Raw genomic sequence first — 26,101 nt, forward strand, 5'->3', positions numbered from 1 at the left:
TTGCTTGCAGGTTGATTGCGCATGCTCATAAACTTGGGCATGCTGGCGGGAAATATGAATTTCGAGCGCGCCCTCGTACCTTGATTTTTCCAACTCTGCTTTCTTGCTGGGGCGGGCACAATTTGTCTTGTTTCTCTCTCCATCTACAGGCACGTGGATTAGGAAATAAGAGCCCAATACCCCTACACTCCGGACGCAGTGGCTGGCCCCTAAATCGACTTACAGCCCCCCCCCCCCCCCCCCGACATCACAAGTAAAATACAAGAAGACGTACCAGCTGATGTTGGTGCGATCTCGATACCACATTGCAACACGATTAGGGCCTACAAAGCCATCTCAAAAGATTCCATCAAAACCTCAATTGTTTGCATAATGAGAAAACTATACTTTAACATGGCACACAGCAGTAGCCTAATCTTTAGATCTAAAAAAATTTTTTAAAATTCCTAAAGCAGGTTCGAACTCACAACCTGCGGCACTTGATCCCTACCGTCTAACTCAATGTGCCACGATCAGTGGTCGTTGTATATGCACACATTTTCCACTTTTTTATTGACAGAATGGTGTATATTTGTTTCATCTGTGCCATTTTTCAGTTTCAAAGTGACATTGGTTTATAAAAACTATTAACCTTATTGGCAAAGTGAATTCATAAGATACATATTCGGGGTGATGAACATAACATCATTTTGTTGATTATAGGAGCACGTCTGCTTTTTCGAGTTTTAAAGATGCAAAACATTTTCCCGCTTTGCTGGTATTCAAACCATGCGTGTATTGAGGAACTGTCTGATAAGGACGTAATAGTGATGTCATAAGGGGATACTAGGCCTTATGGTGGAAGGACAAAGGAGATAGTCATGGTTGACCAACACACTTGAATGCCTTTGATGACGGACAAGGGGAAAAAGTTAGTTCCAATGCAAGCCACCAATTTCGGGAAGCATGTATAGTCCAGGTAACCTCGACCCTATCCACCGAGCAGAGAAGGGTCGAGGAAGCCACGTTGATTTACCCGAGGCGAGCCATACATTTTCATTGCAAACAGTGGATGCACTGTCAATACCGAGCGCTCTGGTATTCTAGATTATTCACTTGGCTCGAGGTTGCCCATCTTTGTGCACAACACGTGACCGGACACCGAAGCTGACGCCCCCGAATCTAGGTCATAACGAGTGAGATGCCGTCAAGTACCAGTCTCTGTATCAAATGAGTGAATGGAGTAGAGCTCGGTAAGTGAATACGCGGTAGCGCCACTTTGGACTGCCGGTAGTCTTGTCATGAGGGCGTTTGGCTGACGGTCGTTTAAAACATGGCCCCGGGACAAGCGTTTGTGTTTTCTGACTTGGGCCAACTTTTTCCCTTGCTTTTGGAGACCAACATTGCCGGTGTAAAAGTAAAAAGTGTCCCCCTAGAAAAAGTGTCCGGGCCTATTGTATTCTGACAGATTATGGCATATGGCTCTATAGAGGCAATGACCGTCAATAGCTCAGCGCATAATAGAATCCTTTGTTCCCGGACATTTTATCCTAGGACATTTTAAACTTCTACACCGGTTTAGTATCTGCGAATATTGTGTATGAGTGTTTCCCTAGAATAGACCAGGCCTTGTGATGATTGTTGTTTGGTCTGTGAATAGGGGAACAATAAGGGATCCCTGGCAGATGTTACACCGGGCACTGAGACCACTACCCTGCGGGACATGTTTAAAGACACTCACCCATTTAAAAGATACTAAAACACGATCGTTGCATCTTAATTGTCAATATCCTGACCAGCGCAGGGGCAAATTGACTCAACGGCGGATATGTTAATTTGTCAAACAATTAAATTCGCGTTCTTAATGACGGAAATTCAATTCCAGTAAGTTAAATCGTTTAGCGAATTGATGACATTCATGTACAAGTAGGCTAGTTTATTTACACGGGAATCAAATTTTTGTTTACCATAAGGATCAATATTATCCGTAACCACTGTTTTAATAACTTTTATTAATTAAAAAAAAATCTTATTGGGTGAGCGCGCATATGTCTCACACTGCAAACATTCTGCCGGTTATTACTGCTTATTTCAAACATTAACGTATAATAAAACGAATAAAGCTTTAATAGATGCGAGGTCCCTTTGTTTGTCTTGCCAGGTCATCACGAACAAATTGCACAAAAAATGAAAAATTCTAAATCTGACTGATTTTATCACGCTTTTCCGATGTTGACTCCGATTTGACCCGAGTTAGCTCTCATGCGTCGATCCTTTCCATGTGGAAAGATACACTCTCCGACGTCCCGCTGATGGCGCTTGACTACCCCGCAACTGCGACGATAAATGGAAATGACGTTGCGTCTTAATAGCGGGGTGACGTGAACTCGGATCTCGGTGGCGGGAAAGGTCTTTCGCGCCAAGACCATCTTGAACCTCAAGCCTTGGATCCACCCCACTTGGATCCACTGTAGCAGCAGCATGCATGAAATGGGGCATTTCGTGCCACTTATGATATTAAATCAGATCAATGAAATGCTGCATACATTCTCCAAACCAGACATTTCGCCCCCTTACACGACTACTATCACTGCGCCGGAGTATGGCATGCATCCAAATACTAATGACCAGGTGAACCCATGTGATATCATGCGTTGTGCCCGGTACCCATTAGGCGAATTGATATATATGACTGTATTTCCTCTCCACTACTGCTTATCGTATACAGTTATCATTCAGTTCAGTTTTGATTCTAGAAAAGATCCAACTGCTCATTGCTGGAGGGTCAAATATATATTCCTGAGTAAGCCCTGAGCCAGTCACTCGGGAACGTTCGTGAAGCACGCATTTCCCCAGGGCAACATTCCATAGCAGAACACTATCCACAGACTTTACAGGGACCTTTCGGTGAAAGAAAATGTGCTTAGTGTATCACTAGGCTTTCATTTAAAACGTGGTATCGAAAAGACAAATTGACCAAACTATTTGCATCGTTAGAAATAGTCAATAGTAACATGTCACTCTTATTATCTCAGTATATTATCAAGTTGGTCTTGAAATACATTCTAATATATTTGGTTTTCCAATTTTGATGCTGTAACTTATTTAGTCTAATTTGATATTTTGATATCAATCTCATTGGAATCTCATATTTGCGATCCCAAATCAGAAGGCATTTTGAGAAACTTAAGAATGTATTTTGAGACCAACCTGATGATAAACCGAAGAAAATAAAGTGACATGTTGACGCTGCTTTATTTTTAAAGATACAAACAGTTTTGTCAATTTGTCTTTAGTATGGCATGCATCCAAACATTAACGACCATGCGTGACCGGGATGTGACATTATACGTTGCGCCCGGTACCCATTAGGCGAATTGATTTGACCAGGATCGAATGAAATTTATCCCCACATGAAGAGATCACTGTCCGCCAAAAGCTTTTGATGAGCACGAAACATGAACAAATCAGTTCCTGACTACAATAGACCCGAGGAGATGAAAATATCGTGGCATAAGTCGTCGTCGGTTGTCGTTCATCGTTGTTCTCATCGCGACAGAGGGAGGGACAGGCATTATCTAAGCGGATCGTCAGGGCCCATCGTTTACTCAGAACACTGTCTGCAAAGAAGTCCTCTAAACCAACAATCAGGTTACATTGCCATTGCCCCCACCCCCTCCTGGTGTGGAACAGATTAAATTTTGCCGCATCGCGAGAAACGCTCTGAGTGGTATCAGGCCTTTATCCTGATTAGTTGATGGCAATATTGATATTGTGAATGCAAATCCCCGGAACAAAAGTGTGATAGAAAAGCTTTAACCAACAATGACTGTCCAGGCCTTTAAAAGGAATGAGACTTGGCCTCATCCTCACTTGGGAAACCGACGTGACACACTGAAGACACCATGAAGTCCGGGATTCTCTGCTTCTGCGCCCTGTTGGCGGTCGCCGCCAGCAGATATATAGGTAAGCCAATTGTTCTATTCATAACCTGTTTTGGTAAAGTTCGCGTATTTGACTGTGATTTGTTGCACGTGTTCAGTCACAGCGAAATTGGCGTCCGTGTCGAAACAAAACCTATCCCTGACTATTTTGAAATTATGACAGTTTATCCATGAATTAAAGTCTGTCGTGAGATTGAAGAAAAAAGCCGAAATTCACAAATGCGAAGTGACTGGATAGAGCATTATTGCAAACTCCAAGTTCGTCACAGTTTTCACGGTTTTCCATCATTTGAACTACTGATTGTTCTGTCCCTTTAAGATGACGAGCGTGTATTCATCAGAGATCTCGACCAAAGCGGGGAAGCTGATCCTACGATCGTGAACTTGAAGATTGACCACCCAGGAAAGGAGAGAAGCTTGACACTACGCCGCAGAGACAATTTCAACAAGAACGTCCCCGTGTTCATAACTGGTGAAGATGGAAAGCCAAGGAAGGAGCCGAAATCCCGTTCACTGGTGAGTACCATTCGTATAGTTTCTTTTTGCTGCAGCTGCGGAAGTCCGATGATATCCAGCAGCTGCAACTTTGTCTTTGCCTATCTTAACTTGTCGCAGGCATTATGGTGATGTCCCGCTGTACGGAGGGACCAAATTGAAAAGTGCATCGGTAAAGTAACAACGATGTGATGTCCAAATCAGCTGCGTTGAAGCAGAGTCTTTCAGACTCTGGTTGAAGGGAGAACAATTAATTTTTAATGAAAAAAGAAAAGGCAAACCAACGCGTTTTTAAAAGGCGCATGGCTCCCCGCTTTCGTGGACACTGGCTTTTATATACTTATATTGTCTATGATTTCAGGGTACAGCTTACCATGACGCGGAAAACGGAGCGGCCTTTCTCATCTCAAGTGATCTCACCGAAAGTGGCGTCTACAGAAGGAGCGTGGTAAGTATAGATGATTGTCTTGCCTTGACGGAGAAATGGACCAGCCATAGCGATTGCATTTGCGATTCGAGTCGCCTTGAACGGATCGATTTCTATGCAATGGTACAGCAGTCGCTACAGATGGCAACAGGCGATTCTGGTTCGGTTGCGGATATGAAAGGAAGCTTGGACATGTCTTGCAAATCTCTTAGATAGGCCGAGATCTTTATTGCAGTTTGAAATCAATGTGTACCTCAATGCACATGCTAATGCTTCCTTCTGCCAATAGAGGGGTCTGCTTCATGACGGCGACTACACCATCCACCTCGAGCCCAGTCAGGAGATCACAACGGACAGGAAACGTGATGTAGACGGGGGTGTACCGCACTTGATGGTCAGAAAAAGGAATGAAAAGGCTGATTTTGGAATCGGTAAGTTGTTACATACTGCATATATATCGCCACATTTTCGAGACTTTTTGATTTTGCGGTTCGCGCTAATTTCTGGAAAATTGACATTTTTCATGTTTGTTATTTAAAATTTCTTTCCGTTGTTTTCGACCACTCAATATAAACTGAAATAGAACCCATGATGGGGGTGCATGGCTGTTGGCGAAGCAACCCAGCGTTTCAATTGATTGCAATGAACGCGACGACGTACAATTTTCCATTAATTTCAGGAACCCCTGCTCCTGGTACCAAAATGGTGAAAATGTAGAGGCGAATGCGCCAGCATTCGTAAATTTCCCCCACCCCCCTCGCCGAATTTGTGTACCCTGACTTCCGTTAATCAATCGTTTCTCCCCTCCTCAGATGCCCTCTCTGTCCCTGGCGACACGATAATGAGCAAGAGAGCTGAGCAACCGATCGTTTCGAAAAGGGCCAGCGGCAAGACAGCATACGGCATTGAATTGATGTTCTTCTGCGACTACCAGTGCTTTAAGTAGTGAGTAGACAACAGCCGAGTGGAAGGGTAACGAGTACACGATAGAAGCCATTTCACACAAATTTCTCAACGAACTCGCGATTGCAATTTTTTGCATCGTCTGGGGTGTCAGGCGTGAAGTAACAAAGCTCTGCCGCGTGTACCAACTGTAATTTTGTATTCATGACAATAAAAATGATCATTATTATCGTGATATGTAAGATGCTTCACATGAAACCAATGCTCCAGCAAATAGAGATCATGAGATCAGGCTTTTTTCCTCCATCGTCATTCACACTAATATCGACAGGCGGAGTATTGAGTATCATTGAAAACCGCTTTTGTCAGAATGGCTAATGGGATGAAGAAGAAGCAAATCGGTCTCATCAAAAAATGCCACATTTTTTGCGTGAGACCTTCATAATTCCTTCATGCTAAAAGTGCGTGTGTGATCTCACGTGAGTCGAATTTTTCTTTTTTAGCCACAAGCACGATACACAAGCCATTAAGGAGCACTTCAGCTACGTCATAAATGGAGTAAGTTGACATGCATTTCCTCTCAGTCAATGACAAAGCCTCTGGAATTGTGATCAAGTCGTAAATAAGATTCACATCCCTGTATTGTGCCCACATTCTTACTTTTTTAAATTCTTGCTCTTATGTATTGAAGACGGTTATAACAAAAAGCATTGGTCTGGTGCAGACCTGTTTTGGACCTGCAACAGTGTTACGTGTTGACAAAGCAGGCCCTGAGTTCTACGTGGCAGGTCATAGTTTGATGACTGATTCTTGCCCGCCACATCTTCGACTCTGGTATGGCATTTCGCACATGTTTATTGTTTATTTTTTATCCGATGCGAATAATTCTTTTAAAGATAAAATGAATTGACAGATATCTCCGTTTTTTTTAACCGCTAAAGTTCATCGAGTGTAATGTTGAGCATTTTCCTGCTGGTAAAAATATCGTTGGTGATTTTTTGCGCAGATGGACCTCCGCTACTCAAACATTCAAGATTCTTCCTTCTCCATGTACCTTCGACTGGTTGCTATCGAAATCAGCAAGGTAAGTAAAATAATCAGAAATCAAGTAGTCATTATTCAAAAATTCAGTAGATTGATTTCAAATCTAAATATCTGAATTTCTGAATTTCAGGTTAAAAACTCTGTCAGTCCGCTTCTGGGTGATAGCCTAGGGCCCACATGAGATTCAACCGCCTCGGGGACATATTTCCAAAAATTGCAGCAGTTTAACAACAGTCTAAAATATGACTACCTATTTTGCCAGAACTGGCAAAAGCATCGCTAAGAGCGAATTATTCAAAGAGAAATTCTGACAAAATACTGACAGAAATACTGAAATACACACAACGCCGATTTTTACATCGGCATGAAATTTCCCGGCCATAAGGCTTTTTAGCGAGCAGTGCCAGCTAGACCATAGTCAGTGACAAAATCTATCCATGCATGCATGGCGTTTATGAGATGTTCCTTGTTCTTCAGTATCCTGACAGCTGGACGTATCCACTCGCCATCAATGGATATGTGCAAGCTTCCCTGGCAATGGACAAGTTCAAGAAATGGCGAGAGTCGGCTAAGTCCTATTTCCCCGACCATGACCATGCCATGCTCATGACCGCGTAAGTCTTTCAGAGGCCTAATCAACTTCCGATTCCGTGACAAATACAAATGGAGTAGTGCGTGACGTCACTTCGGGGACCTTTGGACATTATCTTCTCGTCATCTTTGTCTCTTTAGAGCTGGCCGTGTGTGCGTGTGTGTGGGGGGGGGGGGGGGGGGGGGGGGGGGGGGGGCTTTCCCGAAGCCATCTTTATCGATCTCCGATGTTCTGCTCCCGTATGAAAAGGATAATCATGAACGGACCTTTGACCGATTGATATATTCATTACTATAGTCATAACTTATAATAATATAGCTATAACGTTATCAGAGAATTGTGTTCGCCTTGGAGAGCTTACACTGTCACAATAACAATGCTTTTTATTTTGAAGGTACAACATCTATATGGACGACGGGAGTACAAGCGTCATAGGTAAGAAACTCATTTTTGGTCTGGCCCGCGAGCTTGGAATTTATTCACTTGCAGGCATGTTTTCTAGGTTTGGCGAGCTTGAAATTTACTGATTTGTTTTTGCACGTTTTCTAGGTTTGGCGTACTTGAAATCTATTTGCCTAGGAATAAATGCTGTATCAATCGTCGAGGAGAATCAGTCACTTTCGATGCTCATCTCCACTGCTGCTCATGAACTCGGTCACAAGTAAGTAGTCATCTCAGTGACTCACATGAACTCGGTCACAAGAACTAGCCATCTCAGTGGCTCCGTATTAACTCGGTCACAAGAACTAGTCATCTCAGTGACTCACATGAACTCGGTCACAAGAACTAGTCATCTCAGTGGCTCCGTATGAACTCGGTCACAAGAACTAGTCATCTCAGTGGCTCCACATGAACTCGGTCACAAGAACTAGTCATCTCAGTGGCTCCACATGAACTCGGTCACAAGAACTAGTCATCTCAGTGGCTCCACATGAACTCGGTCACAAGAACTAGTCATCTCAGTGGCTCAACATGAACTCGGTCACAAGAACTAGTCATCTCAGTGGCTCCACATGAACTCGGTCACAAGAACTAGTCATCTCAGTGGCTCCACATGAAATCGGTCACAAGAACTAGTCATCTCAGTGGCTCCGTATGAACTCGGTTACAGTACGTAGTCATCTCAGTGGCTCAACATGAACTCGGTCACAAGAACTAGTCATCTCAGTGGCTCCACATGAACTCGGTCACAAGAACTAGTCATCTCAGTGGCTCCACATGAACTCGGTCACAAGAACTAGTCATCTCAGTGGCTCAACATGAACTCGGTCACAAGAACTAGTCATCTCAGTGGCTCAACATGAACTCGGTCACAAGAACTAGTCATTTCAGTGGCTCCACATGAACTCGGTCACAAGAACTAGTAATCTCAGTGGCTCAACATGAACTCGGTCACAAGAACTAGTCATCTCAGTGGCACCGTATGAACTCGGTTACAGTACGTAGTCATCTCAGTGGCTCCGTATGAACTCGGTCACAAGAACTAGTCATCTCAGTGGCTCAACATGAACTCGGTCACAAGAACTAGTCATCTCAGTGGCTCCACATGAACTCGGTCACAAGAACTAGTCATCTCAGTGGCTCAACATGAACTCGGTCACAAGAACAAGTCATCTCAGTGGCTCCGTATGAACTCGGTTACAGTACGTAGTCATCTCAGTGGCTCCGTATGAACTCGGTCACAAGAACTAGTCATCTCAGTGACTCACATGAACTCGGTCACAAGAACTAGTCATCTCAGTGGCTCCGTATGAACTCGGTCACAAGAACTAGTCATCTCAGTGGCTCCGTATGAACTCGGTCACAAGAACTAGTCATCTCAGTGGCTCCACGTGAACTCGGTCACAAGAACTAGTAATCTCGGTGGCTCCGTATGAACTCGGTTACAGTACGTAGTCATCTCAGTGGCTCAACATGAACTCGGTCACAAGAACTAGTCATCTCAGTGGCTCCGTATGAACTCGGTTACAGTACGTAGTCATCTCAGTGGCTCAACATGAACTCGGTTACAGTACGTAGTCATCTCAGTGGCTCAACATGAACTCGGTCATGTATAGAAACATGATATTCAAGCATTATTCTCTCATTATTGACGTCAACTCTACAGTGCACACAAAAGGAGTGTCATAAAACTCACCAAAGGAGAGAAAATTACCGAAAATCATTCGTTATTATCACAAAACATTGGACGTCCCTTGTACCAATTAGCTGTTGGGACGAGGTAGTCATGTACGAATATGCATTTATTGAAGGTGTACATGCATTACTCTTTTGTTTCAGTATCGGTTCCAGGCACGATGGGGATTGGAACACCTGTCGTTCGAGTGACGCTTACATCATGTCGCCTACAGTCGGCTTAACAGGGGGCGCCACTTACAAGAATCCGTACAGATTCTCCTCTTGCACTATCGCTAACTTCAAGAACGCCATCAACGCCCTCAATAGGTATGAGATCGAAAAAGACTCCGACACGATGTTGGCGTTTTCTATTGTTAATCTCGTAGATCTGCTGTACTATCAGCGTTTGAGCCGCTCAGATTTTATTCTGAGAACGAGGTGGCATTTCGCGTTGCCTGTGTCAGAATTGCGATAAACTGCGTGTCTTTAATGTTTAGTAGGCCCGGTGTAGAAGTTTAAAATGTCCTAGGATAGAATGCCCGGGAAACAAAGGATTCTATTATGCGCTTCAATCTCTGAGCTGTTGACAGTCAGGGTCTCTATAGAACCATATTGCAGAATACAATAGGGCCGGACACTTTTTTCCAGGGGGGCATTTTTTACTGTTACACCGGCCTATAGTATGACAATAATACAAGGCGTCAACTTGACTCGATGACGTCGTCGACCAGAGAAAAAAGTCACCGTGTTCTCGTTCCTGTTTTCTCATTTTATTTTGAACCTCTCTAATGCAAAACGCGGACGCCGACGCCATTCTTTCAATAGTCTGTGATGTGCCGTGTCATTCTTGGCAACGGCTTTCTCCTCAGATGTTGTTGTTTTCTCGAAATGTTTCCACAGCTGACCAAAGGGTAAAGTAGCGATAACCGCCTTAAACTCCACATTATTCATCTGTTTGTATTTAGCGTAAACAAAAATTGTCTGCTGGACTCGGCCGCTCATGGCTCTGACGTCTTGGAGGTGAAGGCACCAGGCCAGAAGTGGAATGCTGACTACCAATGCGAGCAAGAACACGGAGCTGGATATAAATACCTCAGGGTGCGTAAATTGGTCGAGACCACAATTGATTTTTTTAAAGCCTTTTAGCAGTTAAATTGTCAATGTTTGACCGCGACGCATCAAATACTGCGTGCGGTTGTGAATCTGAAATTTAGATAATGTTATTCCGGACAGTCGGGCAAGTAAATGGTGAAAAATAAACTGGTAGTTGACCACGGAAATTTTTTGATAATCGACAAATTAGACAGACTTTGATATTTCCACTCTTTTCAGCCAACTGGCAGAAAAAACTCAAAACACGCCCCCTATTACCAAATTAGCAAAATTCGAAATTAATTTTTTCATCAAATAATTTCTTTATATCTGTAGACTTGCCACAGCAAATATTTTTTCAATACCACTCCAAATATGTACTTGAGAGTTAAAAACATGCACTCGTCTAATTGATAGGCCTCGACCCTCCAACCGGCTATGAATATTCATTAGTGGTCTTGTCTCGGTCAAAATCTAAAATCTGAATTTCTAATTATGTTTAATTATATTCAACTGGCACGATGTGAACACTGATAAGAAAGGCAACTTAAGATTTATCGAGTTGAAATGTGTCTCATCACACAGCACTGATAATTTTTCTCAGTTATTTCAGAGGAAAGCGAGGATTCAGAGGACTCGGGATCGGTCTTCATCTCTCTAGCGTCGTTTTAAACACGGAACATCCTTCTCAAGGCAGTTATAATGTAACTGCCTTGACGTCACTGCTGCAAAACCTGTGTGCAAAGCACGCGATCATTAGCTGGTCAATTCCATCACAATGCGAATCCAGCTGTTGAGGGAAAGACCAAACATGTTAGAGGGAGGCTGTCGGAGGAGAGGATAAAAATGTAGAGGAGTCGATTGAAGAAAAGGCTAAACATATCCTTTTGTGGCATCAATATGAAATGACCTCGCTTTTGTGCTGTATTTGATCTCAACAATTTGTTTTTCCTCCATAGGGCTCGTTAGGAGAGAACACTTTCTGCAAGCAGCTGAACTGTTGGAAGTCAGGAGTGTCGGGCTGGAGATTTGGCGGCCATGCCAGTCGTGGAACAAGCTGTGGTAACAAGAAGGTAAATAGTAGGATGATATCCATTCTCCACATAAAATATCTAAGCAAACATGTTAATGTTGTATGATTTCCACCATTATTGGCCTCCATTTTTTAACGTGACTGTACAGTACGTGACTTCACATCATCGATGTCGTGATTGGACTGAGAGTTGGCCACAGCGATAGTGACATAAACGCATGAGTTGAACCTAAATAGTTTTAATGCACTCATTACTATTACCTCTCAGAATGTCTGAGTGACAAGTAAAGGCACTAGAAGTCAATGTCATCATGGAAGGAACAACATCATCAGATAATTCTAGTTCTGGTTATGCACGATGAGGCAGGATTATAACGTCACCAAGATGATTTTAAAAAGTATTCATTGAGAGTGCCTTGGCAATGTCGTCACAGTGTCCAATCCTGATTTTAGCACGATATTATAATCCACCTATTAATTGAGCATTTTGAGGAGAACAACTGCTTCTGATGCTAATTCTGTTGTACTTCCAGTGGTGTGTCGAAGGAGATTGTGTCTATGACTCGTCTGCTCCAGCAATGAACTCAGGTAAGTGGTATGAACTTACCGGCCGGTTGATACGAAATCGTGTCTATTTTCAATAAGACAGATTGGTGCAATATGGACGTCATTCATTCGACAGAAAGACAACTTCTTATAATTCATGAATTATATTACATGTATACTCCTTTATCTTGAAAAGTCTTATTTTCAAATTTTGTCGTCTTTTTTTCATTTCAGATACTTGCGTATATGGAGACTCGCTGTCCTTGTGGTTTGGTAGCATGACCTGCGCACAGTTAGTGTCGCAAAACAAGGCGTGGTACTGCGGGCAGAGTCAGATTAAGGAGCATTGCTGCAAGTCGTGTGCTTAAGGTAAGATAAACCACAAGGTGTGGTACTGCGGGCAGAGTCAGGTTAAGGAGCATTGCTGCAAGTCGTGTGCTTAAGGTAAGATAAACCACAAGGTGTGGTACTGCCTCTTCCCATTCTCATTTGACTGCCGTGGCGGTATGGTCTTTTCACCCAGTTTCCTTTCTATTTCCGATCAGCATAATGTCGAATTAAATAAGACAACAACAAAAGTGTTTTAGCTGTATGAAAACGTCTTCTGCTCAAATAATTCATCGTTGTCCTCTCAAAGAACAGTACAGTACATGTCATTTATTTGAAATATTATTAAGAGGCGGAGTATGTATATTGAATATCCCTGGTGGTCTTAACGAGGCCGGTGATTATGATGTAAATGTGGGGGGGGGGGGGGGGCGGGCTGCCTTAAGTTACATTGGAGAGGAAGCCAACAGATACCGATTGTTTTAATTCTTTTTCAGTTCGGATAATGACTGATGCTGCATGGAAAACGTCTGACACGCCCGTAGCTATGCTCGCTGCTATAATTCCTCGATGTTTATATGTAGACTTCAAAATGTTGGCAAGAGCGATACAATATGATTAGCATGAACACTGTGTGTCACTGTTCTTTATTTATATATATCTTTGCGGGAATTGGCCAGTTCCACACTAAACCTGACTCATCCCTTTGCACTATCCACGCGCGGGCTTGAGAGCGATGCGGGCCCCACCGACTTCTCACTGCCCTCACTTTCCCGCATGGCCTTCCCGTCCAAGTCCGCCAATGACTTTCCTCTCCGTCATAACATCACCTCATGATTAGTGAGCAATTATAAGTCGAAGCTGTACAATGTGAGACGCGAATGTTCGTATAACGTTTCATTTTGAAGACTAGTGATAATTATGCATGATTAACTTATGATACATTTTATGGTCACTCGATCTTTTTCTGAATTTTCCAAATTTTTAGGGCTTGTTGAAAATTTAAAAAATTGCGGTTATACGAACAGGCGCGAGACTACAGTATTTTAAGTGCAATATATAGTCATGTATACACTCGCATGGATATCATATTATCGCCCAACCTTGAATAAATTAATATAAGTGTAAATATATAAATACGTATAAAAAATCCCCCTGTTTTAACCGACAAGAATATCACAGGGCCGTGATTCCAAAAACAAGGCACAGTTGCAAGGTTTTCGGGCCACATATGACCATTCATCACTTACAAAAGGCCTACTGAATGTAGCCCTAATTGATGGGATATCTTTGGCTATTCCATCACATGTTGATCGTCTCAATATGTCATCCTTAGTTGACCTGCAACTATGCTTTCGAAATCTATAACTGCAGGGTTGAAAACGTTTAAAACTCTCATCCAATATATAGTCTACGTCATGATTAAACTCTGAGTAATACAATCCATCTCATTCATTAAGATTTTGAGGTCGCTACTGCCTCCTTGTTAAGTCTTGGTTACATGTACAGTGGAACCCCGGTCGGCGACCACCCCGATAACGCGACCACAACGCTATGACGATCAATATTCGCCGGTCCCAAATGGTTTCCTCTCTAATTACCACAACAAGGCCCCCGGTAACACGACCATCCCTGTACCCAGACCACGACTACTGGATTGGGCGGTCCCAAAGACCACAATCACCCCTCTAACCCGACCAAAGGGCCTAATTGCCGTAATCGGTCGCGACCGCGTCTCCAATTAACACCTCGGCGCAAAGCTCTCTCTTGATTATCATAACATCACGGACAGCCCTGTCGGTGTTAGACATGCTGGGTACCGACAGCAAAAAATCATGTGATTTGCATTAAGTCAGACAGCGTTTATCAACGAACACATTGGAGCGTTCTAAATGCGGAATGATGAGAACTGAAAAGACGAATGCTGCCATGATTTCGGTTAAGAAATTGATTGTGGCAAATTTGTCATGCTACAGATGAAAAAAATGTTCAAGTCCAAATATTTCTTTGACTTGTTCTTTTTCAGCACAAAATGAAGAAACATCATCAGCCCCCAAAAACATTTGGCTTTGAAAATTTTTTTGAATCAGAAGGATGAAAAAATTTTCGGAATAAGTTAGACAATTTTTTGCGGGAAATCCTAATCATGCATTTGTCCCCGGATTTTCAACTTCCCTAACGCGACCACCCCGGTAACGCGACCATTCAACCTCGGTCCCATGAGTCGTCGTTTTACTGGGGTTCCACTGTAGTTAAAGGGCTATAACATCGGAACATCAGTCTTGTTTGGGATGGTCACGTTCGACCGCCGCCGATATGTGGTATATATTTTGCTTGTTTCGTGATGTATTAAGTTGAAAATATGCAAAATTACATCCAGGAATCAAAGTCAGCCTTGCCCATAGGTTCTAGAAGGATTTCTTCAAGCACAGTAGAAGAGCGTCCGACTTGTGAGGTCTTGATTATTGAAACATACTTATAGATGTAGTTTTCTTAAAGAATCGAGAATAAGAAATAAGAAGGCAACTTCAGGCTGGTTTCCACCGTCTAATTTCAACGAGCAACTAACAATTCGTTTTAGATCCGGTCGTCGTTTCCTGGGAGGTGACTAAACTGTTACTGGAAGTTAGCGTAGATATCGAATCCCTGTAGATACTTCAGAACAACTTCATGAATGAACTTGTATTGCTCCTGAAAAACGAGATTGAATATGGAGAACGAAGGTTTTACCACAAAATGCAAGAATGCGACCGGGTCCGTAACAACGCACGTCATGCATAAGCCACTACTCAGATAGTTGGCCCCTGCATCCCGTCAGGTTGGTCAAACTATAAGGGTATATTTTATTTGTTTACTGGACGCTACAAATGACTAGCATATTCTTATGATCAATGTGTTGACCTAAGTCAAGACACGATATCCGGAATAAAATGAAAATGGCAATTTAGTAGTCAGCGGGACATAAATTTGGACAGAGGTGCAAAACTCTACTACTGTTTCCGACGACTGGAGATGACAAGCCTGGCTTTGGTGCAGGCGGGGACTACTTACATAGGTATTGACGAGTTGTGATCTGCTTGTCCTGAGCAGACGGAGATACTGGAAAACATCCACCTCATGGTCGACCTTGACCTTCTCAATGACGGAATGCGCCAGGCAGAAGACACCACTCTGGGAAGCACCGTCTCTGCACTGCACAAGTATCTTCTTGTTCTCGACCTTTTGTTGCCACTTTTCCACCATTTGTAACAGCTCCACAATCGACTCCGGGGAGGATGGAGTCGGCTGACCATTGGGCCAGGTTTGTAATTGGAAATGGCGGACCATTCGATCCGATACGTGTTTACCCTAAAAACAGTACAAGGATGACAATGGTCAAATGAACTCGAGGCGGCCAGATATGTTCAGCGCTTATATTCGATATTATTGCTGATATTAATGCGTTGGGCCCTCTCCATAGAGGGTAAAACAGTCGCCGCTGTTTGGTAAGCCGGGCTTGCTAAATCGTCACTTCCAAAACTAAAAATGTTAACCTTTTACTGCCGCTGAGTTATAGAATTAGCAGCTGAAACAGTCCACTTATATTTCAAGCCGTTGCCGTGTTGGCTGAATCGCCCCATGATATCGAGAAGAAGGTTCATGTATAGGCCTATATGTATTTACCTACCCCTTTTCTCACCATCTTTGAAAGCCTCAGGCTCCTGACAGTGATGTCACTGTTGGAATTGTCAACGTCCAGGCCCTCTACCACCAGTGGGCCAAACACCATACGCTCAGTCTTTTGTGGCCAATAGACTGCAGTGGAAAACTATAAAAGGGAAGCAACAAACAATGTCATTAATTTAGGAAGCTACCGTAATCCAACTTTGTGAAATTGAGAGCGATATGTATGCAACATTTCTGAACATCTTGAACCAAACAATGGCGACACCGGTTTTTGCATGTGTGAGACAGCGAGGCAATCATGACTGCAAGGACTTCTACAGCCCAGTGTAATGTCTTACCTCATCGGTGTCATCGACCACGTTCATCATGACAATAGTGGAGATTCCCGTATCATGCACGATCCGCCAGATGTCCTTCATTGTCTCCGGCAGGGGCATCTGGGTGATGATGTAGGTGTCCTTCTGACCGTAACCCTAAAATCAATTGGTTGAAATATGGAGAAGAATGTATTGTTGATGAAATATTTGGACCTTTTTGTGACACACGCAGTTTATTCTGGCACTTACCTAGGCCTATTGATTACTCAATGGTATTACTTCTCTTGTATTTTGTTAACCCTGTGGCCTGGTGCTCCCTGATACTTCAAATATCATAAGATTATTAACTTACCGTGGCATAAACTGCATTAACATAATCGTCCCATCCATCTGTTAGTGAAGTCAAGACAACACGAGAGAGGACATCTGTTAATCGAACAATTTGAAGTTAGTAAAGTTGGCTTTGTAACATTCTATAGGAGTATAGTTTTAAATCTAGTTCGGAATCCGGGTGTCATCGTGGCGAACATGTACATCCACTCAATTCCGGATGATACGGGGAGCCATCCACACGAAATAGTCGAATACGCTCGCTAAAGCCCGCAGCACACTAGCCGCCAACTTTGTCGACAAGAAGCGTTCAGCTGACGCCTCTCGACGCCGAAGTTGGCGGCCAGTGGATCCCGGTCAGAGCACACCTGCCCAGAATCGGCGTCCAGTAGCGTCTTTTCCGCAACTTTAGGCTGCCATTTTGAAATCATGTGACATCAAGACGCATACTGATTGGCCATAGCCTCGCCGCCGACGCCAATTCAGGCGGCAATCCGTAGCACACCTGGCTTCTTCTTGCGTTCAAACGCGGCGACACGCGTCAAAAATCAAACATGTTAGATATTTGGCGTTTAGTTGCGGCAAGTGGCGGCAAGTCGCGTTCGCCGACGCCGTTCGTAGCAGACTAGGGATTTTTCAGGCGTTCAGGGCTCTTGCGGCAAAAAACGCCAGTGAACGGCGAAGTTGGCGGCTAGTGTGCTGCGGGCTTAACAACCCATAACGCCCACATGAACGCCCATCCAATTGTCCAACTTCCTGATCACGATGCCGAACAATGTGATAGGCGTTCGCGTTGGCGTTTAAGCCCGTAGCGCACTAGCCGCCAACTTCGGCGTTCACAGGCGTTTTTTGCCGCAAGAGTCCTGAACGCCTGAAAAATCCCTAGTCTGCTACGAACGGCGTCGGCGAACGCGACTTGCCGCAACTCAACGCCAAATATCTAACATGTTTGATTTTTGACGCGTATCGCCGCGTTTGAAAGCAAGAAGAAGCCAGGTGTGCTACGGATTGCCGCCTGAATTGGCGTCGGCGGCGAGGCTATGGCCAATCAGTATGCGTCTTGATATCACATGATTTCAAAATGGCAGCCCAAAGTGGCGGAAAAGACGCTACTGGACGCCGATTCTGGGCAGGTGTGCTCTGACCGGGATCCACTGGCCGCCAACTTCGGCGTCGAGAGGCGTCAGCTGAACGCTTCTTGTCGCCAAAGTTGGCGGCTAGTGTGCTGCGGGCTTTAGGGGGCTTTGTGAAAACTCCTAACTGACTCCCTTACATGACAAGGCGTATTGCGATTGTTAACTCTTGACTCGATAAACCCGTCTCTCCACCCTGCTAAGGGAGAGGCAGTCTATATAGAGGAATAGACCAACCGGGAGACAGGGAATGAACTTCAATGCGTCCGCAGCTACATGTAATGAAAACTATAGAAATGGGCAACATTTTCTTATCTCAGTTTTTTCACATTCGCTGTCATCAACGGGATTCTTCCAATGAAGGCATAGTTTTCAGGCCCTTTGCCTCTGAGTCGTGTACTATATAAGCAAGATATATGAAGCTACTAGTTTTGATCTGCATATGGCAAAGATAATAAAGCTCATTAATCTTTAATTTATTCGGTGAGTTTCGCAATCCTTTCAAAGAGCTTCGAACGACGAAAATGAGTGAAAAATGTATTTCTTTAACAATGGTTTTTGACGAGTTCCCTGATTCCGATTTACGAGTGTCAGGTAAATAAATTGACAAAAGACGTGATGTCACCACAAACATTTTCGTTCGTATGGGTTGCTAAACCTGCCTATTCGTTTTGGTCTATGAACTTACCTGGGATAATGTCCTTGTTTCTGTTCTTACCCATGTTTGCTAGGGCCCGCTCTGATGGGATGATCGCATCAGTGAATGCCCCCAGAATCTGAAATTTATGAGAGATATGCATCTGATACGGATTGACTCTCATGAGTTTACACTCAAACCCTGTGTCTGCAAGAATGTTGTGTTACCGGGATCACCATCGATGGTGTTTGGAATTTTGATACACACGCCACGTGTGTGAAGGACACTTGGACGGAAATCGGAAATCGCTTTTGGATACTCGCTACAATGACAACGTGAACTACACTCGAGAAAGAAAATATACATACGGAATATTGGTTCTGTAATTGACAGGTCTGCCTCCCCGGTATCATTTTGATCATGTCACTGTACTTCTCAGGGAAGTTGGCACTCTGGATGTTCGTTATCCCTATCTTGAAAAACTCCAAAATGGCGTCGTGTATATGTGTGTACTGCCCCTGTGAAACGAAACCATTATGATATCTAAGACATGGTTCCAGTAGCAGCTGACTGAAGACAACGGTGACATCAGAAATGCCTCTGCCTCATTTTGAGGACACAGTCGTAGATATTGACTCACCAAGTTCTGTACCATGTTCGGTCTCTATTCCCATATCTTGAGGGCACACTCTCGTCGATGTTGTCTGTCCACGTTCTGTATCATATTCGGTCTCTGTTCCCTCATTTTGTGGACACAATCAGAGATGTTGACTTACGTACCATATTCTCTCTCTGCTCCCTCATTCTTAGGGCTCACTCGTAGAAATTAACTTACCAGGTTCTGTACCATGTTCGGTCTCTGTTCTCTCATTTTGCGAACACACTCATAGAAGTTGACCTTCTTCTCAGCCTTTCCTTGACGGATGAGATAGTCGATAGCGATGAAGGTCCCCGTCCTGCCCACTCCAGCACTGCAATAAATAAAGACGGTGATAAGTTTTAAGCTCGAATTTCTATGATAACCAGGTCTCTGGAGGAAGATCAAGTACTGAAGAAACAAACCAATACTTTAAACAGCTACCAATCCACTTGGCAGTCAATAGTAGTCTTGTCGAGGGAAAGTCGTGGGCAAAATATTTATGGAGCTCATAGGCGTACTCACGAGGTGCCTAATGGCACTTTTGGTCAAAAAGATTTTACACAACAGCCTTTTCTGCTTTGGCACAATTACCCATTGCGTCTCTTTTACTTGCCTGCAGTGTACCATTATGGGTGCCTTTCCATACTCTATCTCCTTTAGGACGTTTTCTCTGAATTCTAGCAAGGAGCAAGCGAACTTGGGGACATTGTGGTCAGGCCAGGCGGTGAAGTGGAAGAACTTCACAGTGCGCACCTCACCCTTCTGAAAGCCAGCAATTGTGCAATTAAAAACCTCATAATGTCATATAGTGTATTATCATGATTATATCGTATGATTTCACTTATCAGAGTGGGTAGGCCCGTGTGACATGTCCTTCCTCAATAGCCACACTTTCAAACCGGCAGCCTTTCTTCACTTTCAAACTGATGGTGGAGAGGTTGCGTTATGCTAACAGATCTCCACTTTGCCAATTCAAAACTCCTGAACTGAGAATAAGAAGCGTACCAAGGTGACCTTCAGGATTCGCTTCTCGTAGTCGGTAAACTTGTATTCTTCCGCCAGCTGTATGGTGAATGGCCCATAGGTCTTTTTTCCCTGGCTCGGCCAGTATTGTTCGCACTTTTTCTGAAAATGAAACGGAAATTACAGATGACCTTGACCGAAAATTTGTAGCAGGGTGAGCACCTGTTATAACGTATGCTTTTGTTTCCTTTATCATTACAAATTGGGATATTAGATTTCAAATTTATTTGGATCAGATCTTGCTGGGGATCAGTTGTTCATCGCTCGGACCACGGATTGAATTGTTTTTAACTGACCAAGCATACTGTGTTTGTGTTTTGGACTTGGGACCCCATCAACTTGATAAGGGATTGGTGGGTGTTTCGGACGGATTGAATCAGTGTTGCATACCTTTCCCATTTCCTCTAGCTTGGTGAGCATGATGATGGTGGCACAACGTTTCTGCCATATCATTCTCCATGTAGCAGCAACGGAATTAGGAAGCGGACCTGGATGTTCGAAAGTTATAGAGACAAAACACGAAAAAAACTTCTGTCGTTGTCTTACATGTATGCCTGCGCCTCGAGCTATTTTCAATGACATGTTACGATGACTTGATGACTCTTTCATCATATCGTTTCTATAGGAATGATGCACATGCTTGCTGTGCGAGGAAGCGATGCTTTTGTCTTGTTGATGTAGAAACTGTACGAGGACACCAGTGCTAACACCTTTAGGTTCCTACAGTGGTTCGTCATAAAAAAATATTCATAGAAGACATTTGGATGTTATTTTGAAATGTTCATTATTCAAATCTTTACTTGTGTGACAAGTTTTTATTCTGATAGAATATTTCTTGTAATGCATACTTTGTAACTGAAGATGATGATAAAATGATAATAAATTCATCTCACCTTGAGAAGCAATGTAGGCTTTCTCTTTATCATAACCCTGCAAATGTAAAATGAAAGCATCAGGTAGGAGGCTTCAGATCAGATCATAATCCCTCTCTAATCAAGTGCATTAATCATTTTTTAAATGAATAATAAGTTAATTGGACATTTATTAAATAAACATGTACATGTGTCTGTGTCTATTGACCAGTAATAATAAATCAGACGCCAAGACATGTTCGGATCATAGACACATATCAATCAATTACAACCGAGGAAGAGCCATTTCTTTTCAAATGAATATGCTGGTATATTCCGTGTTGATACGCTTTCTATATGCAAACTCTAGTTATATAACCACTCACATGGATGTAGCTTGCATTAATGTAGTCTGATTTCTCTTCGCCGATGGGCTGAAGGATAACACGACTGTGGTCGTCTGAAAAGGAATAATAATTAGGCCCTTCAAAATACATGACCAAACAAGCCAATGAGTAGTAACTAGGAAATCTAATGCATCAAAAAAGAAGATGTATGTCAATGTACAATGTACAATGTAGTCTCCCGAATAAAGATGACAATGACACATGTATGATAGTGATGGTAATGCTGATGATTACTGAGTAGATATCACTAGTCTTCTACATGTCGAATCCAAGAGAAAGCAGAGTGTCCATCAGGTGTTGATATGCTCAAAAAGTTACTTGTCTTCTGATTAATGGATAGTAGAGCACTTTGATATAGGTACAGTATTCCATGGGATTCCATGTCCAAAATGCTATTTTGTTCATGACATATCAGGCCCGAAATCGATGGGGCTCTGCTCCCACCCACGCCATTGTGCAACAGGATATGCAAAACCATCGGGTGACTCGTTAAACAGTAGGCTACAGTCCGGAAATCCAATATGGCCGCCTAGGAGCCATATTGGATATCGAATCAAGCAACCATATTGGGTATCAAGTCAGGCCCAAAATCGATAGGGCACATCTCCGACCCCAGTTCATCATGCCACAGAAAAGGGTGTCACATGACCTGTTTTACAGACGGTCCGGAATATGGAATCTAAGAATTGGGGATATTATAGGTCTTTGAATGACCTGAAATGACATACTTACAGGTTGCTATGTTTTTGTAGCGGTTAAGCGCCGAGTTTTCTGGTTTCTTTGCTTCTTTGGTAGACTTGACGACGCCAACGGGCAACTCCTGCAAGAGAGGATAGTAGTCAGTTTAAAGATAAAAGTACAATTCGAGTCTGATTCTTCATAAAGTGCTGAAGAGGAAATCTTGGTCATAGGATAGTTCTGGAAGATGAAATGTAGGCCTATAGTAAAAACCATATTAATGGTAAATCGCTTATTTTCATATTCATTTTGGCACCAGTTTACCAAATGTGTGTTGGAATTTAATTCTAAAATACCTTGGTACCGTAAAGTCAACTTTTAAATGGAAAATGCATAAGCCTCGTTCTGAGAGTGGAGTGTTTTGGACACGCAACCAAGATGCTCTACCAAAGTTCCCTCGGGATGCACTAAAATGTGGAACCATGCACACAGCTCACTTCAGAAGTTTGAGGCTCTCAAAACACTGCTTCAAACACAAATCAGCCAAGGAAGCATCAACCACCCTAAGTTTTTTAATGAGCACTACACATATTTGCTGAGAAAAACGCTCCAAATAGCCCATTTGCGCGGATTTTAGCGTCACTTGAGCGAGCCGATCCGGACTTCCTATACGGGCTGCCGTAACATAATGTAAACAACGGCGCTACCGGCGCTCCGGGCAGGCGATGGATGGAATTTGCCAAATTTGCACATATTCAAGTTATTTCGTGGCCTATCTTTTTAAGTTTGAGGTATTTTAGAATAGAAATTGAACCCTCGGCTTCGGACCTTGGTTGAGTTACCAAGACACTCTCGGGTGGAGCTAAAATTTCGTCCAAACCCTCGCCTGTCGGCTCGGGTTTGGACTGTATTTTAGCTCCACCCTCGAGTGTCTTGGTAACTCAACCAAGGTCCTCCGCCTCGGGTTCAATTCCTTAATCCATGATCATCTATGAATCAAAGGAATCAAGAAACTGAATACTGTGCTGTAGGTACAAGTTATTGCTCGATCCTGCCAGTTTCAACAAATCAGGAAAGACTATTGTGGCTTCAGCCCCTCGACTCTCCTTGCACACGCCATTTTTAAGAAATGTCCGGGACTAGTATCAATGCAATATGTTACAAAGCAGAGACGACCAGAAGCTTAGCCATTGTCACAACATGCTTTGTCAACATGGAGTATGCAACCTACTTCAAATTCGTCCTTAAATTCATTTTCCCTCTCGCCTCTTAAGCTCTTGACATAAGGAGTGAGGTGAGAAAGATTTACGATTCGGTCTTGGAGATTTGAAAACTCCTTTCCAGCTTTGATGGGGACGATGGGCACAGTTGATTCTGAAACGGAACAATCATAGGATTATACTACTTAATCCATTGAAAAAATATAGGTTCTTTTAATCACAAGTTTTTCAGAACCGATACGGAAAGGGACAACTCTCTTCCCCAGTTAGCATGACCAGTTAAGCTCTTCTTTGTGTGATATGAGTTGATAGCCTACTGAGTAACATAAAATCAATGTTCTGGTTCATCAGAGGTTTAAAAAAGGGCAAAATAGAAAAAAAACAAACAGAAAGTTATGAAGAGTTGTTAAATCCAAGTGTAATACAGTTTGGGTATCCTTTACCAATAATCATACAAACTGTAGAAGTGGCCACCGCGTAAAATCAGAACAATTCGAAATTTTTATCAATACGAGGTCACACGACGAGATATTTACTGGCTCTCTGTTTTCAGTGGCTTGAGTTCATTTCAGCCTGACCACGTATAAAGAAAAATCTAAGCCTTTCCTGATTCACGTCGTGGCCACTTATTGCGATTTCGATCAGTTGATATGCTACAGTATCTAACCAGAAAATCCTTGTGTGGCTATCCATACTTCGAATTGGTAAGAATGGCTTTTAAAACGGCATTTCGGGGCTATTTTTCAGGTCTTACCATATTTCGTCAATTCGTGTTCGGCATGTTCGAATTCCGGCATAGTGCTTCTGTCGTGGAGCTCAGTGCCGAACGATTCGGTTTCTCCTCCCTGTCGTCTACGCTTCTTCCTGTTAAAGGTACAGTAGAAGGAAAATATATACACCTCGTTCCAGGCATGTCTAATGGGTTCGGGGACAAGGGCACCTAATATCATATGCAATTTTACCTTGGGAAGCTGCATTAACCTGCAATAATGAAGCCCCCCTCCCGATTTCTACTTACCTCATAATAATGACCACAGGAATGATGATGATGATGACTACCATAAAAACAGCCAGTCCAGCTGCTAGGCCTGGAACATTAACCGAGGTCTTACCCATGACTGTAAGAAAAAGAAACCAGTACACTGAAGGTACTGCGGTAATACAAGTTACACATGCTAATGAATAAGCAAAGAGCATAGCATGGATTGTGTACGTGCTTTTTAAAATTACTGTACAGTTCAAGTTAGCTTGGAAGGTTCGGCGTTAAATGAATACATAGGGCCAAAGCATAAAATCTGTACCCGTGATGAGTATCCCAAAGCTTCTGTAGGCGACTGTTGTTACCTGAAATTGAAACAGAGAATCGATGAAATGCATCTGATACACTTTATGAGTTATAATTGCCTCTGTCAATGAGATTCTTTCTGCGCTATCACATTGATCACACAGCGGACTTGGCAGTCCGTTTCCCATAATTTGGTCAATGATAGGAATTGCATTTGCATAAGTTCATCTCCTGCATATTCGCCTTTATTTAACATTAGATGCCCTTCAATGCTCTGAGGCTTTGAAAATGTATCCTAATTACTTATCGGTATTGAAATCACATTATATTACAGTTGAACAGGAAATATGCTTTGTACATTCTAACATAATTTGTTATCTGTTATTCTGTCGAACCAGAACAATAACTAAGATGTGTACGAACCCCGCCCACTGTTAACACTATTCCGAAGATGACATCATACTTCTGCCCCTTCGTCAGTGGAGGGTTCTTATAACCGCCATACGTCTTGCCATCTCCGATAACGAATGGACCAGAGAAGTTGGCGTCAAGTTCAGCTGCTATATAACTAGTGTAGCCCTTCTCCTTGGCTGTTTCATGATCAGTTAGATGGCCACGCTCTTCTTTCTCCAATGGTGTCGACCTCCTGCGACGTTGTTCCTGTTTCTCGACAGCAATACGAACTTTGCTGTGAAGATAAATGGATCACTTACATTTTATTGGGGGGGGGGGGGGGGGACTGAAAGGCTATCCGCGGCTGCAGCTTATGCTTCAAAAGTCTCAAGTTTAAAGAAAATCAATTGCGCGTTTGGATAAGCTCTCAAATATCTAAACACATGAACACACTGAAGGCCAAAAAACGGCTTAACTTATTCTTGCGGAGACCTGGAGCGGAAAGTGCATAAATTCCATTTACCTAATAGAACCAGATTTTAATGACGTGGGCATCTTCGGTATATCAAGAGTGATGGTGCTGTCCGTTGTCTTGCCTAAAGAGACATTTTGAAAGAGTTTCTCAGGTATCACTGCTTCTGAAATGGCCAAGTTTAATCCAATTAAATAGCGTATTGAGCATGTTGAACGAGGGAGCATCTGGGAGAAATTTAGAATAGCAAGAACTCCTTGAGGCAAATAAGTAGTCATAACTAATAAAGGGTGGGCGAATGTACCGGTACATGTATGTATAGATTTTTGATTCGCCGAGGTTACTGCCGAATCAATGTCAGATACATAGCGCGTGTTACTTATAGATTTGGTCTATCATATATCTGTCCTGAAAATATTGTTTTTTGAAGGCTATGTAGTCATGACACCAAACGCTTTCTTGAATTTAAAAAGTTAAAATTGTTTTGTTAAAAATGGTGTTCCAATGGCGAGAGAAACGTTAACATGCCTTCTGGCTTGGTCCAGTTCC

The 26,101-nt window shown here is 42.9% G+C and overlaps 2 protein-coding genes across 2 annotated transcripts; one reads left to right on the plus strand and one right to left on the minus strand.

The window, feature by feature from the left end:
- The first annotated feature begins 3,869 nt into the window (after positions 1 to 3,869).
- LOC135487062 (A disintegrin and metalloproteinase with thrombospondin motifs adt-2-like) lies at positions 3,870 to 13,128 on the plus strand. The gene is made up of 16 exons (XM_064770393.1): positions 3,870 to 3,945; positions 4,243 to 4,439; positions 4,780 to 4,866; positions 5,135 to 5,276; positions 5,658 to 5,790; positions 6,252 to 6,306; positions 6,755 to 6,832; positions 7,270 to 7,406; positions 7,779 to 7,819; positions 7,934 to 8,045; positions 9,665 to 9,829; positions 10,468 to 10,600; positions 11,554 to 11,667; positions 12,161 to 12,215; positions 12,408 to 12,542; positions 12,998 to 13,128. Exons 1-15 carry the CDS (start codon positions 3,885 to 3,887, stop codon positions 12,539 to 12,541), a joined length of 1,644 nt encoding a protein of 547 aa, XP_064626463.1. The 5' UTR covers positions 3,870 to 3,884; the 3' UTR covers position 12,542; positions 12,998 to 13,128.
- Positions 12,766 to 25,714, minus strand: LOC135487057 (receptor-type tyrosine-protein phosphatase T-like). Its single transcript, XM_064770384.1, has 20 exons — positions 25,604 to 25,714; positions 25,111 to 25,375; positions 24,704 to 24,746; positions 24,421 to 24,520; positions 24,157 to 24,266; positions 23,414 to 23,556; positions 22,237 to 22,324; positions 21,484 to 21,557; positions 21,140 to 21,176; positions 20,637 to 20,734; positions 20,229 to 20,348; positions 19,837 to 19,985; positions 19,419 to 19,554; positions 18,952 to 19,101; positions 18,635 to 18,722; positions 16,836 to 16,909; positions 16,505 to 16,639; positions 16,168 to 16,308; positions 15,552 to 15,848; positions 12,766 to 15,191 (listed from the first exon to the last, which is right to left on the minus strand). Exons 1-20 carry the CDS (start codon positions 25,633 to 25,635, stop codon positions 15,117 to 15,119), a joined length of 2,355 nt encoding a protein of 784 aa, XP_064626454.1. The 5' UTR covers positions 25,636 to 25,714; the 3' UTR covers positions 12,766 to 15,116.
- Between the last annotated feature and the right edge of the window lie 387 nt (positions 25,715 to 26,101).

Source organism: Lineus longissimus, chromosome 4 (assembly GCF_910592395.1).
Source record: "Lineus longissimus chromosome 4, tnLinLong1.2, whole genome shotgun sequence".
In the NCBI taxonomy this organism is placed as follows: Eukaryota; Metazoa; Nemertea; class Pilidiophora; order Heteronemertea; family Lineidae; genus Lineus; species Lineus longissimus.